This window comes from Plecotus auritus (assembly GCF_963455305.1).
Source record: "Plecotus auritus genome assembly, chromosome: 9".
NCBI classification, from domain to species: domain Eukaryota; kingdom Metazoa; phylum Chordata; class Mammalia; order Chiroptera; family Vespertilionidae; genus Plecotus; species Plecotus auritus.
In genome coordinates this window covers 123,593,260-123,610,523 of record NC_137783.1, presented here as the reverse complement: position 1 = coordinate 123,610,523, position 17,264 = coordinate 123,593,260, and the positions used below count along the sequence as shown (strand labels likewise).

The 17,264-nt window shown below is 51.1% G+C and overlaps 1 protein-coding gene across 7 annotated transcripts in view; it reads left to right on the top strand.

Moving 5' to 3' along the window:
* The first annotated feature begins 1,309 nt into the window (after positions 1-1,309).
* The window catches only part of PLEKHA7 (pleckstrin homology domain containing A7), a 207,906-nt gene continuing 191,951 nt past the window's right edge, over positions 1,310-17,264 (top strand). For 5 of the 7 annotated variants that reach the window (XR_013961626.1, XM_080687743.1, XM_080687740.1 and 2 more), the window contains exons 1-3: positions 1,333-1,432; positions 1,533-1,609; positions 1,698-1,755. Coding sequence is in view for 6 of the 7 variants with exons in the window: in XM_080687743.1 (XP_080543869.1) it covers positions 1,344-1,432; positions 1,533-1,609; positions 1,698-1,755 (224 nt within the window). In the remaining variant the exon portion in view is untranslated. Of the gene's footprint in view, positions 1,433-1,532; positions 1,610-1,697; positions 1,756-17,264 lie in introns of all 7 variants that reach the window. The other 2 variants (XM_080687739.1, XM_080687737.1) reach the window with 1 other exon arrangement.

Sequence of the window (17,264 nt, the reverse complement as noted above, 5' to 3'; positions counted from 1 at the left end):
TGTGACCAGTCCTTCAGGTGAGCGGAATTCCACCTGTTTGCGATGGCTTTCTGAGTAACTAATGCCCACATACTGCCTGGTCTCACTTCTATATGGGTCTCATCTCATCAGCTATAGCCTATGCCCCCCAAAGGCTGGGCCTGATATCTCCCGGAGTCCAACTTCGCCTCTGTCCCTGCTCAGTGTGCAGGGGTGTCAGTGTGGAGTGTTTCAGGCACTCATTCAGCTTTTGACTACATGCATGAATCAGGCACTGTTCCAGGCACCATGGATATGGTACTGTATGACAGACCAAGGCCCTCCTCTCCTCCAGCTGACATTTTAGTGAGGGCAGGGGGCTAATAACAACAAACAAGGCAATACAGAAACACACACAAGTAAGAACGCCAATTAAGTGTACACAATAATGGAACTGATAGCGAAGGGAGGAGGGGAAGAGTCTCCTTTGGACAGAGGGGTCAGGAGAGGGATCCCCAGGAGCTGACATGAGAGCACAGACCCGACTAAGAGAAGGTTCCAGCCCTGGAAAGAACCTTCCAGAACCCCCACTAGAGGTCCTGCCTGGAGGATCTGCTTCAGACGGATGAGATACAGCCCAGCCCTCAATCACTTGATGAAAATTTCAGGCAGAGCCTGTGATCCCTGCAACTTTAGGGCTGTGCATGTGGCGTGTGGGGAGAGGACCTGCACCCCCTTTTCATATTCCAGCTGCAAACTTGGGTAAATGAAATCATGCTTGACTTGGCATTAATAGAGGACCTACTACTTGCCAGGGTCCAGTTAAACACTTTATACTACCGTTTCTTCATTTAATCTACACTACAACCTCGTATAGTATTTATTATTAACTTTATTTTACAGAGGAAGAAACCGAGGCTCGGAATATGGAAGGAACCTGTTTAAGTTTACATGGTACAGAAAGAAGTACAGTTCCCAGAGAGAAAAGTTCTGTCGCAGGGTGGGGTTTACAGGAACATTCGGGGTGCACCCCGTTTCCGGAGTTTGCTCCTGGGGCCCTGATAGCGGCCCCCGCCCAGCCCGAGTCTCTGGGGCCAAGGGGCGCACGGCGGGCTGGGGGCGGGGAAGTCCGGGGACAAAGGCCGCAGCCACCGCGTCGGGCGGGCCGGGGTGGCGGCGAACTGCTGCGGCCGTCGGGACCTGCGGACGCCGGGACCTGGCCGCGCGCCCGCGCCGGGGGAGCTAGCACGGCGATGGAGCGCCCCGGGGGGCCGCCCGGGCCCGCGCAGGCCGAGCCCGCCGGCCCGCCGCCCGCACCGCCCCCTCCCCCTCCCCCGCCCCCGCTCCCTCCAGCCCGCCCCGCGGCGGCTCCGAGCTCGGCGAACATGGCGGCGGCGGCGGCGGTCGGGCGGGACACTCTACCTGAGCACTGGTCCTACGGCGTGTGCCGGGACGGCCGCGTCTTCTTCATCAAGTGCGGCGCGGGAACGCGGGGGCGAGCGGCGGGCGGGGCGCGGGGCCGGGCGGGAGCCCCCCGGGTGGCAGCGTGCTAACAGGTGCACCTCTCCCCGCAGTGACCAGCTCCGCCGCACGACCTGGCTGCACCCGCGCACCGGGGAGCCCGTCAACTCCGGCCACATGATCCGCTCAGGTGGGCGCGGGGGCGGCGGGATGGGGCGCCCGGGGGGTGCGCGCCTGGGCGGCCAAGTTTGACCTTAACTCTTCTCGCGTCTCCGCAGACCTGCCCCGCGGCTGGGAGGAGGGCTTCACGGAGGAGGGCGCCAGCTACTTCATCGAGTGAGTGACCGCGCCTCCGCCGCGCTCGCACCGGTGCCGTGGGGTCCTGTGCGTTCCCGCGCGGGTCCTGGGCGAGTTGGCGCGCACAACGCCGGGGCCGCAGACGCGTGCGGTTTTGTTTGCCCGAGTTGTGAGGCGGGCTGCTGGAGGGAGGCGGGGTGCGGTACACACCTCCGCGAGCGCAACCGGGCGGGGGTCCGGGATACGGCCCTCGGCGGGAGGTCGGCCTGCAAACTTCTCCCTGGACCTGGCGTTTGGGGTGGCTTCGGGCACTGGTGTGAGGGGTCGGATACGCCTCCCTTTTAGGGTCTCCCATTGCACTGGGCTGGGACCGGGATGAGCAGGGGTGAGGAGAGTGGACTAAGAGTTCTGTCCGGGTTCTGGGAACCGGGGTAGAGTGGGTGGTGAGGAGGGAGGGAAAGAGACGAAGGGACTCTCGTTGGGGTGGTGGCTTTCTCTGCAGCCCCGTTCTCTGCGATGGTAGTGCAGAGTTGCAACCGCATCCCACCCCGACCCTCCTGCGCCGACCCGCGGGGCAGAGATGGGGGTGGGGAGGGGAACCGATTAGCCAATGATGTTACTTGAACGCTGCGCGTCTCTGTAGCCGCAGCTCAAAGAGGACGGTCACGCTGGCTCCGCATAGCCAAGCAGTAGCTTTTCCGAAAAAACCCAGAGCCTTGCCCCACAAGCCAAGTTATCCCCGACCTGGGTCTGTAGAAATGAAATCGAGGCGCCGTTCAGACGCTAACACTAGTAGAGTTTTTACTTTCCCGCCCTGGGCAATTCCCGCGTTGCAGCGTTTCTGCCTCTGCCTCCCGCCACCGAGCTCCATGAGGTCAGAAACTGCTTTTGATCCTTTGCCCCAGTGCCTGGTACAGAGTAGGCGCTCGGTAAATGTTTGTTCACCGAATGAATGAGCTAGCTTCACGTCTGTCTGGATACACTTAATATTAGGTCTGACTAATATTAAGTGTAGTTTTGGGGACTGTGAATCGGAAATCCTTTTTTTCACCAACTTGAAAACTGCTAGCATTTTGGAAGCTCAGATGGTCCCATAAAGTCCTGGAGCCCCTCTCCCTCCTGGGCTTGCTTGGGCTCTTGCAGGAAGGTTGAAACCCTGACGAATGAGATGAATAGAAGTGAGCTCTAGGACTGTGGGTGTGGTTGGCCGTCGTGTGTGTGTGTGTGTGTGTGTGTGTGTGTGTGTGTGAAAGAGAGAGAGAGAGAGAGAGAGAGAGAAAGAGAGAGAAAGAGAGAGAGAGTTGGGGAGCTGGTTGGGATCATTAGGAACTTTTATTAGTGGCTCTCTTTGGCTCATAACTGCATCCTCTGGGATTTATTAGCTATCTCCTGTGTACCACATATTCTAGGCATTGGGACTACAGAAATGAATGAGGCAGCCCTGGCCGGTGTGGCTTAGTTGGGTGGAGTGTTGTTGACACTGTGCACCCAAAAGGTCTCGGGTTCGATTCCCCATTAGGGCACATGCCCGGGTTGTGAGTTTGATCACTGCTCAGGGTGCATGCTCAGGGTACATCCAGGAGGCAACTCATTGATATTTCTTTTTCTCTCACATCCATGCTTTTCTCTCCCTCTCTTCCTTCCTCACTCTCTAAAATCAATTTAGAAAAACCAAACACACATCCTAAGGTGAGGGTTTAAAAAAATTTATTAAAAAAAAGAAGTGAATGAGGCAGACATGGAGTTTGCAATGTACTGGGGAGGGGAGGGAGCAGAAAATCCTCCTATATAATAATAGGTTAATATGCAAATCAACCAAACATCAGATGACCGGTCGCTATGACAGGCACTGACCACCAGGGGGAAGACGCTCAATGCAGGAGCTGCCCCCTGGTGGTCAGTGCGCTCCCACAGGGGGAGCGCTGCTCAGCCAGAAGCCCTGAGCCCGGCTCTCGGCTGGCAGCAGCAGCGGTGGCCGGAGCCTCTCCCGCCTCCAGGGCAGTTGGACATCTCCCGAGGACTGCTAGAGGGCGCAGGCTGGGCTGAGGAGACCCCCCCAGCCCCAGTGCACGAATTTCGTATATCGGGCCTCTAGTAAGTAAATAAACAAACAATAATATCAGATAGTGAGCAGTAACTACTATGCAGAAAGTAAAAATAAGGTGATATAAAGTGACTGAGCGGTTTGGTTGGATGGGAGGTTAGACGTGGTGTTTCTGAATAGATGACTTTTAAGGTAAAATAAGAATGACAAAAAAAGACCCATTGTTGAGGAGATGGCAAAGCATTTCTGGAAGAGGGAGCAGCCAGGTCAGGGGCTTAAGGCAACAAAGAGCTTCAAATTCAAGGAGCAGAAAGGCCAGTGTGGCTGGAATGTGGTGAACAAGGGTGACAGTGGCAGGAGAAGCCCTTACAGATAGGAGGGAGCTAAATGGTGTAAGGCTCAACCACTGAGCCACACCGCCTGGGCCCACCTCTCCTCTTTATTGTTTCTGTCTCTTCCATGAAGTTCTAGGCAAAATCTTGAGCTGAGGGATCTGAGGGTGTGTAGGATCCTAGGTCAGTTTCACAGCCTCTTGCCCTTCATCCCTTTTGTTGTCTCTTCTGTGGCAACTCTGTGAAATCCCTCATGATTATCCTTCAGCAAGCCCTGGTCCTCTACCTACGGGGCGTTGGCCAGGTCCTTCCAGACAAAGGGGAAAGCAGTGTGACAGTGCCCCTGGGACCTGTGTCTGCTGACTGTATTTTCTACCTCATTCTGGGGCAAGTTCTTGAAGACTTAAAGATTTGGGGAGTAATTATTCTCCTCCCCCCCCCCCCCACATAAATATATTTTGCTTCAAGGGTGCTTTCTTGGATTTACCATGAGCATTTCTGAATTTTTTATTTTTTTGGTATGGGGAGTTCTCTAATATGGCTCAGTTAGAGGGACAAAGCGTCGGCACCCCTGATTTTATTTTCGCCAGTGGATCCTTGCCTGGAAGTTGTGTGAGGGCCTCAGGGTGCATCAGTTGCTCCTGATAGATAGCAGATATTTGAATACTCTCCAGAATCCATTTCTTTCTTTCTTTCTTTTTAAATATATTTTATTGATATTTTTTATTTTTTACAGAGAGGAAGGGAGAGGGAGAGAGAGTTAGAAACATCGATGAGAGAGAAACATCGATCAGCTGCCTCCTGCACACCCCCTACTGGGGATATGCCCGCAACCAAGGTACATGCCCTTGACGGGAATCGAACCTGGGACCTTTCAGTCCGCCGGTCTATGCTCTATCCACTGAACCAAACTGGTCAGGGCCAGAATCCATTTCTTGAAGGAGAACACCGGAGCTAAGGCAGGTGGATTTTAGTTTTTGTTTCTGCACTTTGCATTCAACTGTGGATTAATTAGGGACAAAATGTATGAGGAATCTACTCCTGGTTCTCCCAGTTCTAGACTAGGTGATGCTGACTTGTACGTCAAGACTTCTCTGCTTTCCCATGAGTCCCTTAGCCAGGTAGCAGGATATGATAGCAATTGTGCCATTAACAGCAGCAGTCATTCCAACAGCAAAGGCAGTTGGCTTTTTCTGGTACCTTTTCTACTCAATCCTTATAACAGCCCCTAGAAGCCGCAGAGCTGGGGTTCTCCTGTTCTTCAGATGATGAAATTCAGGTCCATGAAGGTTCAGTGATTTGCCCAAAATGTCAGAACCGTGGTCTTCAGTCTCTCGTATGGTAACCATGGTAGTCACGGCTTCTACCCCAGGTCACAGGTGAGAGCCAGCGTTGATACTAGAAGGAGCTCCATGCCATGTACTGCTGCTCCGACTCAGGCTGCCTCAGGCTCAGGGGGCCCTTCCCCTTCTTTGTTTCTGCTGGGGACTGAGGTGCCTTGGAAAGGCAGCGGCCCTTGGTCTCCTATACTGATTGGAGATGGGGCATGTCTCTGATTAGTAAGAAATGGAAGACATTAATTATTACCTAGTGAAAACAGTCTGGCAGACACAGCCTTTTCAACAGGAGAGCCCTGAGGGAGAAGTTCTTAAAGGGGCCTCAGGAACTAGAGTGCTATGTTGGACTGGGCTTCCGGGCTTTCGTGGAACCCCATGGGTTGGGTTCTCCGTACAGCAGTTTTGAGTAGATCCTGCGTCAAAAAGGAGAATGCATGGCCGAGAGGAGGGGTTTTTGCTACCCTGCCTGTGCCAAGGTTGCTTCTTGAAGGCAGAACCCAGTTCTCCACCTCTGAGATTGGCACCCATCCCAGCCCTGGGCACTAAGTAGGCACTTGGTTTTTATTGAAGCAGCAGTGTTGAAGGGGCCCAGGGAGTTCAGTAGGTATTCCAGGTCTTGGAAAACTCACTGGGGAGGAGATCAGGATGGGGGTGTGGGGGGGACCAGGCAAGGTAAAAGAAGCCAGGCAGCCAGGAACGGCGCCTGCCAAGGCTGGTGCCTGGAGCCCAGGCTTCTTGTATGTAGTTTCTTGTTGTCAAGAACAGCACACAAAGCAGGAAGCTGGCCTCTGGCTTCTGAACCTCACGACCTCGACCTCGTGCTCTGTGTCGGGGGCGTCGGTTGGCCACTGGACCTGGCTGCCCTCACTCCCTGGTTGCCAGCTCTTGGTCCTCTGTGACTTGGCTTCATGTTCCTTAGTTTCAGCTTTGGAGCCTGCAGGGCCACCATTGGAGGTGTGGGTCCCCTGTGGGTGCACATCCCCAAATGAGGGCAGTGAGGCTGTTAGGAAGGCATTTCTGAGGGCTAGACTAAGGCTGCTTTCCCACTCCCTCCCCAGCCCCTTTCACCACAGCAGGTCCTGGGGACAGGACTGGCTCAGAATCTGCATGGCCCAGGGCACAATGAAAGTAAAGGGCCACTTGTTCAAAAAGCCAGAAAAATAAGGGTATTAAAATATAAAACTTTCCCTTTCTCCTGCAGTCTTTCCCTCTACTTGTCATGGTGTTTTTCTTTGCTATTTAATGTCTTTCTGAGTAAAAAATGGTTTTTAATTATTAGCATAAATCTTGTGATTCATCTCTGTATTGTGGAATATAACATTTTAAACCAACTATCAGGGCATTGACTTCATAGGCTGAATCACCACCTCATGCACCACTCTGAGATGCCACAGGGCAAGAGTGCGGTGCTCAGGCCCCTGGGACGAGAGTGAGGAGCAGGGAGGCTGGATGGGCCGTGGGGCTCCAGGAGGCTGGGAGTGGGCAGTTAAGAACCTGTCCCAGGGAGGCAGGGAGTGGGGACTGGCATGAGCCAAGACGTCACGCCTCCTTCAGAAGGGTTACCCTTCTAGAGATAATGCTAAATATCTAGAGCAGTGGTTCCCAACCTTTCTAATGCCGCGACCCTTTAATACAGTTCCTCATGTTGTGGTGACCCCCAACCATAAAATTATTTTCGTTGCTACTTCATAACTGTAATTTTGCTACCGTTATGAATCGTAATGTAAATATCTGTTTCCGATGGTCTTAGGCGACCCTGCTAGCGGTTCTCTGCTGTAGAACCGCTGCTGTAGAACCTAAGACCATCGGAAAACACAGATATTTACATTATGATTCGTTAACAGTAGCAAAATTACAGTTATGAAGTAGCAAGGAAAATAATTTTATGGTTGGGGGTCACCACAACATGAGGAACTGTATTAAAGGGTCGCGGCATTAGAAAGGTTGGGAACCACTGCTCTAGAGTGTGTTTTTGCATTCAGCAAACCCATTTCTGAGTCTGACATTAAAGGGAGGGAGTAAGAGTTGGGGAGTGAAGGTTGAACCAGGGGTATAGAATGTCCAGGTTGGGACCCCACCTGGCTGTAGACACCAAGTAAGTGTAGAAGGCCTTCAGGAAAGCCTGTGAACACTGACGGCCCAGGTAGCCATCCTCTGTAAGGTTTAATTATGCTGTCAGCCTAGGGACGGTCTCTCGGGCCACCCCAGGAAGAAGTCCGTCCTGACTGCCACATTTTCCTCCCCAGGCAAATGTTGAACTTTATGTTAGTGAAATTTGTCTTGTAGAGTGCCAACCTATTGGTTCATTTAGTTGTCATCTTTCTCATTGAAGTGATTCTGGGAACAGCAGTCCCAGAAACTCTTATTTCAAACCAGAGAGCAACCATTCCACAAAGAATTTCTGGGAAGCTCACAGCTTACATGCATTTAAAAAGGAAATGCTCAAACCTCTTGTTGCAAGTTAAGAAGGTTCTCCCAGCTTGGCAAGTTTTGGCGTAATCCTACTTTGTGTTTCATTTCCTGGTTGTTTTATCAAGGGTGAGAACTGACTCATGGCTTGAAATGTTAGGTTCTGTGCCGAAGGAACAAGAGCGGCGTTGTGCAGAAAGCCAGAGGAAGGATTAAGAGCCATGATTTGCACCAGGTCTTAAAACCCCCCTGGAAAAGGTCTGGGAAACCTCTTTAAGAAACTGGTGGCCAGTTGCTTTGGAAGGTCCCTTTTTTCTTTTTTCTTTTTTCAGAGACAGACAGGAGGCGGGTTGGGGGGAAGAGGTGTCAGCTCCTGTTCGCAGTGCTGTGTGTGTGAAGAGGGTGGGTGTAGGTTTCTTGTGCACCGATGGCCATCTTTCCATTCTCTTACTATTTACAGAGAATTTTGGGCTTCTTAAATGGAAGATTTTGGGAAAAGGAGCTTATTTTATTTCAATTTTATTTTTCAATTGCAGTTGACATTCAAGATTGTATTAGTTTCATATCAGGTCAGCAAAAATTAAATGTTGGATGAAATCTAGTGTTTTTTTGTTGTTGTTGAAATCTAGTGTTGATGAAGATATTGGGAAATGAGCAGTTTGTACGTTATTGATTAGGATGTAAATTTATGCAAACTTTCTGGAAAAACAATTTACAATATCTATAACGAATTAGCTACTTATACATTTTGAAAAAAAAAAGATATTTGTATTCGTTTCAGGTATACTGCATAGTGGTTAGACACTTACACGATTCACAAAGTGGTCCTCCTGGTAAGTCTTGCACCGACCTAACACCATACATAGCTATTACAACATTGTTGACTATATTCCCTATTCTGTAGTTTATATCCCCGTGACCATTCTGTAACTGCCAATTGTGCTTCTTTTTCTTTTTAAAAATAATATATTTTTATTCATTTCTGAGAGGAAGGGAGAGGGAGAAATGAAACATCAATGATGAGAGAGAATCATTGATCGGCTGCCTCTTGCACGCCCCACACTGGGAATCAAGCTGGCAACCAGGGCATGTGCCCTGACCAGGAATTGAACCATGACCTCCTGGTTCATAGGTCGATGTTCAATCACTGAGGCACACCAGCCAGGCGAATTGTGCTTCTTAATCCCTTCACCTTTTTCACCCAGTCCCCCAACCTCCCTCCCATCTGGCCACCATCAGCTTGTGCTCTATACCTCTGAGTTTGTTTCTGTTTTATTTGTTCATTTTGTTTATTAGGTTCCACATATAAGTGAAATCATATGGTATGTGTCTTCTCTGTGATTTATTTCACTTAGCATGTTGTTGCAAATGGTAAGATTTCATCCTTTTTATGGCCGAGTATTATTCCACTTTGTTATGCACCACAAAGAAAGGAGCTTATTTGAGAAAGCACGTCATTGTGTGGACTGTTGGGAGATTTAATGAGGAGCCGGCTCCAGTTTTCCGTCTCTTCAGAGAGAGCCTGGTTTGCATCTTTTTGTTCAGCATGAGGCAGCAGCGTCTCAGTAGACTGGCATGGTGTCGTAAGTAAATATTGGCAGAGGGAAAAGCATGGAGGAATATGGTTTTATTTGCCTGTTGTTTTTAAATGGCTGTCAAAACATTTTTATTTAGATTTTTTGGAACAAGAAGTGTTTTGGATTAATGTTTTATTGTTTACAGAGTGCTTCATGAACATTATCTGGTTGGAGGCTGACAATTAGTGCAGACATGTGGGCTCAGAGTGATGAAGTGACTTCCTAAAGCCCCAGGCCTTATTCGCTCAGCTTTTCTAGGCTTCGGAGAAGGGGATGGGCATGTGGTGTCTCAGATCAGAGCTTCTCAGACTTTTCGGCCACAGCCCTAATGACAGAAGAGGGTGAAGCTCAACTCACCTGGCAGACTGGATGGTGGAAAATGTCCTCAAAATGTCCAAAAATTCATGTGAACTCTGTCCTCAATTTAAGTTACAAAACCCCCTTCCATATCTTCCAGTAAGATCAGTACTTGGGCAGGGATGCATCATATTTGTTGTATGGCCTGTGTTTTCCTAAACAGAAACATGTGCCCTTAGGGGCACCAGTTGTCCTATCCAGTCTTTTTTTGATGTTGTTATGAATCCTCACCTGAGGATATTTTTCCATTGATTTTTAGAGAGTGGAAGAGAGGGGGAGAGACAGAGAGAGAAACATTGATGGAAGAGAGACAAATCGATTGGTTGCCTCCCTCACCGTCCTGACTGGGGCCAGGGAACAAGCCTGCAACTAAGGTAAGTGCTCCTGACAGGAATCAAACCCGAGACCCTTTAGTCTGTAGGCTCATGCTCTAACCACAGAGCCAAGCCACCTGGGACTGCCCTGTTCAGTTTTAAGTGACAGGGAAGTGTGGGGAGACTGCTCATTGGCTTTCCAGCCTCCCTGGGCCCTGCGCATCCAAAGGGCGATGCACAGGCCTCGAGGAAGACAACATCTGCAGCTGTGCTGACCTCGGCCCATTGCCTGGACTGAGTTGTGCCAGGCCACCTCTCATTCTTGCGTGCAGCCTACACACAGTCACCCAGATGCTCTTCCTGGAAGCCCAAAGCACAGCCAGGCCACTTCATCATGCACCAAAATGCACAGGGTTGTGTATGTGGTGGTAGCGCATATAAGGAGGCAGAGGGTAGGCGCATGGGCTCTGGATTCCTAGATTCTAATTCCAGCCCCATCACATACCGCTTCCTGACCTTGGTAGGTTACCCACGCCCTTTAAGCCTCACTTCCTCACCACTAAGATGGGGATAAATGTGAGAAGTCCATGAATTAACTGATGGAAAAGGGCTTAGCAAGTACCTGGCACATAGTAAATGCCCAGAAAATGTGAGCTGCTCTTTTGTACATGCACACAACTAGGAGGTGGGGTGGAGATGTGATTCTGGACCCTAATCTCATTCAGCTGCTGCAGGACGAGTCTGGTGCCCTTGAACTGGGGTTGCCTGGGTCAGGAGCATGTGCACTGCAGAACTACTCAGAGATTGGTTTGGATCCATAAAAATGCATAGCTATTATGGTTATTAAAAAGATGTCCTTGAAGTACTTGCTCTTAAGTGGTTGAGGGAAAAAAAAACCCTGTGTGTGTGCGCATCTACAGGGAGCAGACCGGGCAAAATGTTAACAGTGGGTGAGTCTGTGTGAGAGGGTGCATGGCAGTTCTTTGTGCTGTTCTTGTAACTTTTCTAAAAATTTGAAATGATTTCCAAATAAAAAGTTAATTTAAAAATAACACTATTTAACCTTGTCCGTCAAGGGCATACCGTCCCAAGGCTGTGGGCACCTTATCCGTGTTGCAGGGACCTGGGAACAAAGAGCCCTGGGTAGTGAGGTGTGAAAGCGGCTCCCGGTTTGCCTCTTCCTGGGCATTTAGAGGGCTGCGCAGATGTATGCTCCTTAATCTGGGCGGCCACCTGGCTATCGGCTCTAACCGCTGAAGGACAGACTTATCGTCTGGTGTTGCCTGGGCCACAGATGTCAACAGTGATAATCATCATGGTGCTGTATACTTGTTGAAAACACATATATTCCTTTTAGAGGCAGGTATTTTTTAAAATATATTTTTATTGATTTCAGAGAGAAAGGGAGAGGGAGAGAGAGATAGAAACATCAATGATGAGAGAGAATCATCGATTGGCTGCCTCCTGCACACCCCACACTGGGGGATCGAGCCCACAACCCAGGCATGTGCCCTGACCAGGAATTGAACCATGACCTCCAGTTTTTTAGGTCGACGCTCAACCACTGAGCCACGCCAGCCAGGCTAGAGGCAGGTATTTTTATTGTCCTCATTTTATAGATCAAGCAGTTGATCTCCCCACGGCCAGAGAGACCATCACTAGGGAGCTGGGGCTTGAACACGAGTTTGTGTGATGTGGTACGAGGTATTCTCTGGTTCTTATGGCCACCCCCTCTGTCCTGAATCCTCTTACAGGGTCTATTCCGCAAACGTGGTTTTCTGGATCTTTCCTGATGACACCGGAGCACCTCAGAAAGTCCCCCAAGGATAGAAGGGTGATGGGTGGGTGGATGGCCCCCAGGGGGCGGGCAGTGGGCAGGGTCCTGGTGCTCTGGGGAAGTGGACCCCCCCAACCTGCCCCTGGATGTCAGCTGACCACAGCTAAGGGGCTGATGAGCCTCTTAAGCCTGCTTAGAGCCAGACTGTCTCTTTCACGGGTGAGTGCGTGGAGAGTGAGTGTGTGCCCATCTGTGCTCCCCGCGTCACGGCCAGCGTTCTCAGGGCTTCTCGGGCTTTTCCTGCCGAGGCAGAGCCTTCACCCTCTCGAGCTCTGAGAGCTTGGAGTTCGTGTGCAGCTCTTCCAGAGCCTCCTGTGCATCCCTGGACCAGGGCAGTGCAGGGAGGGTGGGCATGTGCTCGGGGGAGGGAGGCAGCAGTGGGCCCATTTCATCCCGGTACCCAGCCCCTGGCTGCACAGCCTCCTGTATTACCCCCTCCCCGCCATGAAACGGGAGATGAGACCACTCCTTGCCAGGACGAGGGTAGTAGATTAATGCACTAATCTCTGCAATAATCAACTTCACTTGCAAACTCAGTGGTTGGTGCACGTCCACAGATGGCATCGGTGTATCACCTTACAGAGTGGTGAGCCCCTTAGAGGGGGAGCAGTTTACTCAGAGGCCTTTGGTTCAGGATTGATCCATTCAATCACCAGACTCTGATGAAGCATCTACCACTATATGCCAGTCTCCACACTGGGTGATGTGGAGAAGTAGAAGTCTCCACCCTCCAGGAGTGCCCAGTCCAGAAGAGTGGGATGCTGGACAGTGTCAGATGGGTGACTGGGGCTGGGGTCCTGAGCAGGGAACCCTAGGGAGCGTCTGAGGGTGAGTGAGGAAGGCCAGGCAGCTGTGGAGCAGAGCGTGGGCAGCCTGTGGCCAGCCCAAGGCAGGAGTGGCCAGGGGAGGAGCTGGGGGCGAGGGCGAGTGTGTGGAGAGTGAGTGTGTGCCGTCTGCGCCTGGAGGAGGCTTGTGCTAAGCTGAGGAGTAGGGTCTGGTGCTGGATAGCTGGGCTTCAGGAGGGTGGCGTAATTGGGAATATTGCCTGAGGGGATTTTCCAGCTCCTGTGTCTGAGGGGTGGTGCCACATGGTGTTATGAAACATGAATCCTGGAGTCCAAGTATCTGGGTTGAAATCTTGGCTCTGTGCTGGTTTGGGCAGGTCACTTCAACTGGGTCTTCGGATGTTTCTTCATCTGTAAAATGGGGGCGATGACCGGACTGTCGGCAGTGTCGTACATGCTATGTAAGCACTAAGTATTATCATGACCCCTCCTAGAACCAAAGCCCTTCCCATGGTGATGTGTGGCACACCCCGCAGAGGAGCTGTGTACTTCTCTCTGGGGAAACCTGAGGTCAGGCAGGCCGCGGGGAACTGGGCTTTCCTGCTGAGACTTGCCTTTAAAAGGAAGCCGGCCACTTTGGCATGGTTGGCGCTAGATATCAAAGCAATGATTCCTAATCTGCAAAGCCCCTCGTGGCTGTGTCCAACCAGAGGGAAATGCAGAGGCTTCCCATGTGTGTGATAGACACATTTTCCAAACGGGCAGTTTTGATTTACTCCCCATCCCTCTCCCATCCCCTCCTCCAGTGGGAGGGTTTCTAGGTATCAGTATTAGGGTTTGCACTGCCTGGCAGGAAACCTAGCTCCTCATTTTTTTTTAGGCAATACCCAATGTGTCTGTATTAGAGTAGTTGGTGAGGGTAGACCTGAGGTAGAAGCAGTGTTCTAGAATGCTCAGTCGGAACGTCTAGAGGGTAGGACTGGGAATGAGCATTATTACAAACTAGAGGCCCGGCGCACGAAATTCATGTGTGGGTACGGTCCCTAGGCCTGGCTTGCAATCAGGGCCATCTTCCCCAGCTGCCCTCAGCCAGCTATGCCCCCGCCACCACCCATCCCTGGTTCCCTGTTCACCATCAGGTGATCGGTGCCTGACGGCCAGGGGAAGGGACCAAGAGGTGGTCAGCGAATCTCATGGAGACTGGTCCAGCAGTTGTTCTGGTTGTTCTGCTGTTAGGGTCAATTTGCATATTACCCTTTTATTATATAGGATTATTATATAGGATAGAGGCCTGGTACATGGGTGGGGGCTGGCTGGCCTGCCCTGAAGGGGGCCCTGGATCAGGATGGGGGGGAGTCCCTGCTAGGGGGTGGGGCCAGCCGGGGCGAGGGCCATGGGGTTTGTAGGCCGTCCCCGCCCCAATTCAGGGTGGGAGTCCTCTCTGGGGGCGGGGCTGGCCTGGGTGAGGGGCCGCGGGCGGTTTGCAGGCTGGCCATGCCCCCAGCTTTGTCAGGAAGGACGTCTGGACTGACGTCCAGAAGGTGTCTGGTCTATCTGGTCTAATTAGCATATTACCCTTTTATTAGTATAGATGCCATGGGTGACTACAGACACTGAAAGTGAAACTGTCTTGGAGCTTCAGCTTCCCTAACTACAATAATGACAGCACAATTTGAGAATTAAATGTGATGGCCTATCTGAAGTGCCTAGCCTGCTATTTGACACATAGTAGGTGCTCAGGCATTGTGAGCCCTTCCATTTACAGGAGGATATTTGTCAGAATTGATGGATGGGGCTGTGGGAAGGCCTGGAGACAGTGTCAGGAGGCTACAGCTGTCTAATACCCACCCACCCCATTACCCAGGGCAGATCCCAGAGAGCCAGGCTCCCTGATGGGCCTCTGGTTTTCTTCATAGAGTTTGGGGATGCTCTGTCCTCTCTTCTGCCCAGATGTTGCTGTTAGTTGCACAGGTTGGTAGTGGGGCTGGTCTTGTAGGTGACCACTGACTAGGGACTGTGCCTTCCTGGGGGGTGGGCGGCTGTTCCACATCTCAGAACCCCATGACCACTCCGAAGTCCTCCTGAGGGCAGAGGAGAGGCTGGGGTGAGGGGTGGGTTGTTCTGAATGATTGACATTGATGGCCAGAGCAGGTAAGCAGGCTGCAGGTAGTTGATAAATGGGAATTCTTCCTCTGTGTGCGGGAATAAATGTGTCTCAGCAGACAGTGGGGATGATAAGCTGCAGAGGTGCCAGGCGTTGCAGTCCTCCCTCAACTGGTCCTGGGGGAGATGGGGCAGGGGCAGGATTGGGACTCAGTGTCAGGACCCATATCAGGTGCAGAATCAGTGCTCAACCAAATCGATGCAGGTTATTTGATGTGACATTTGGGACGACCCTCTCAACACTGGCAGGCATACAAGAAGAGAGTGTTGATTGGAGTTGGGGGTTAATGGGGTTTGTAAGCTAAAGGGTTGATGAGGTACAAAGTCAGTGGTCAGGGTACCAGGGAGGGAAAATGGTTCGCTTCCCTGCCCATGAAAGTGTTTGGAAAGATTTTCTTTTTCTCAACACATTTTGACCTGGGGATTCAAAGAGACAGACAGATGAATGCTGTGAAGCTAAGTATCTATAATCACTGCACCCATTAATGTGTTTCTAAGTGGCATTGGTAGTACCTGAAATTATATCCATTTACCCAGGCTTTGAAAACAGGTTTTTCCCCCCCGTGCTTGGGTGGGATGGCGGTTTTATTTCATTTCATTATATTATAAATAAATTGATAATAAATAAGGGGAAAAGAGAGGGCAGGAGAGTGGAAGGAAAAGGGCTAGAAAATGAGGTGAGAACTAGGTCACAGGGGCCTAAAGGACAGGGTGAGGTCTCTCCCCTGAGAGTGCTGGAAAATCAGTGGAGGGCTTTAAGTGGAGGCAAGACAGGATCAAACTTTTATTTGGAAACAGCATTCTCAAAGTGTGTTCCGGGAATCATGAGCATCATGTCATCTGCGAGTTGATTAGAACTGCTGACTCTCAGACCCCACCCCAGACCTGAGCAGGAATCTGTCTTTTAACAACATCCCCAGTGGCTCCTGTGCACATTGCAGGCTAAGCCTGGGCTCTCTGTGTCACTGGAAACGGAGCTGGTCCCTCTTGGGCATGCGTGGGCTTTTTAAAAAATATATATACTAGTATTTTTATTGATTTCAGAGAGAGAAGGGGCGAGGGAGAGCTAGAAACAAAACATCAATGATGAGAGAGAATCATCAATCTGCTGCCTCCTGCACACCCCCTACTGGAGATTGAGCCCACAACCCAGGCATGTCCCCTGACCAGGAATCAAACCGTGACCTCCTGGTTCATAGTTCAACCACTGAGCCACATTGGCTGGGCCATGTGTGGGTTGTTGACTTTGCGCAGGAAAAATTTCACAGCACCACTCCAGGCGATTTTGAGAATGGGTTTATTAAAACGTGAACAAAGGAAGGGCTTAGGGTAGAGGAAGCAACAGGAGACAGCCTAGGCGGGGCTTGGCTCTCTAGAAACATTATAGGAAGGACGTGGGCCAGCTGGACTGTGTGCACTCACTGACAAGTGAAAGTCACAGTGACAGAAGTGAGCCACGGCGGGGCTGCAGTCAGCTCGCTGAGACGTCAGAGGAAAGGGGGACTTGGAGACGGCTTCAGGGGGTTGGCCTGGGACAAGCTGCCCCTGCCTGTTGCTCCCCTGGTTGCAAGCCTCGTGGGCACCCTTAGAGTTCAGGAGAGAAAAGTAAAGATGCACACCTGAGCGGGAAGAAAGGCCTGGGTGTAATACGTGGTGTTTTTTTTAGCCCTGGTGTGTGGGTGGGAGCTGGAGAGAGCTCAGTCGGCCTCTGCTTCGACTTTTCCCCAGCCCTTCTCACCTGCAAATGCATAGACGTGTTTGTGGTGTTTGGCACCAGAGGGTTTTTAAAACCCAGAAGGGATATTAACTCTTTGGGGAAGAGGAAAGTAATTGGCTTCCTATTCTGTGTATAGATAGATATTTAAATTAGACTCCATAGCACACACGTTTTATTTCAAACTCTCCATGTGTCTGAGGGGCCTAGTGAGTTAAGGAGTAATAACTGGTGTGCCGTGGTCTTGCTGGGCCTTTCGACAGGGAGGACCTGTTGGTGTTTATCGCCTCCTTGAGTCCGTGGGAAGGCTTAAGAATGTTTTTCTCGCCGAAACCGGTTTGGCTCAGTGGATAGAGCGTCGGCCTGCGGACTGAAGGGTCCCGGGTTCGGTTCCGGTCGGGGGCATGTACCTTGGTTGCGGGCACATCCCCAGTGGGGGGTGTGCAGGAGGCAGCTGATCGATGCTTCTCTCTCATCGATGTTTCTAGCTCTCTATCCCTCTCCCTTCCTCTCTGTAAAATATCAATAAAATATATTAAAAAAAAAAAAGAATATTTTTCTCTGCGTCGGCCTTGGATTTTGCTTGGTGTTGGGGTGCAGTAAGCTGAGCGCCGGCGCAGAGGGACTGTTGCCCTGAGAGGCCAGTTGCTTTTGTCGAGTCTTTACTGATTTGTTTGCT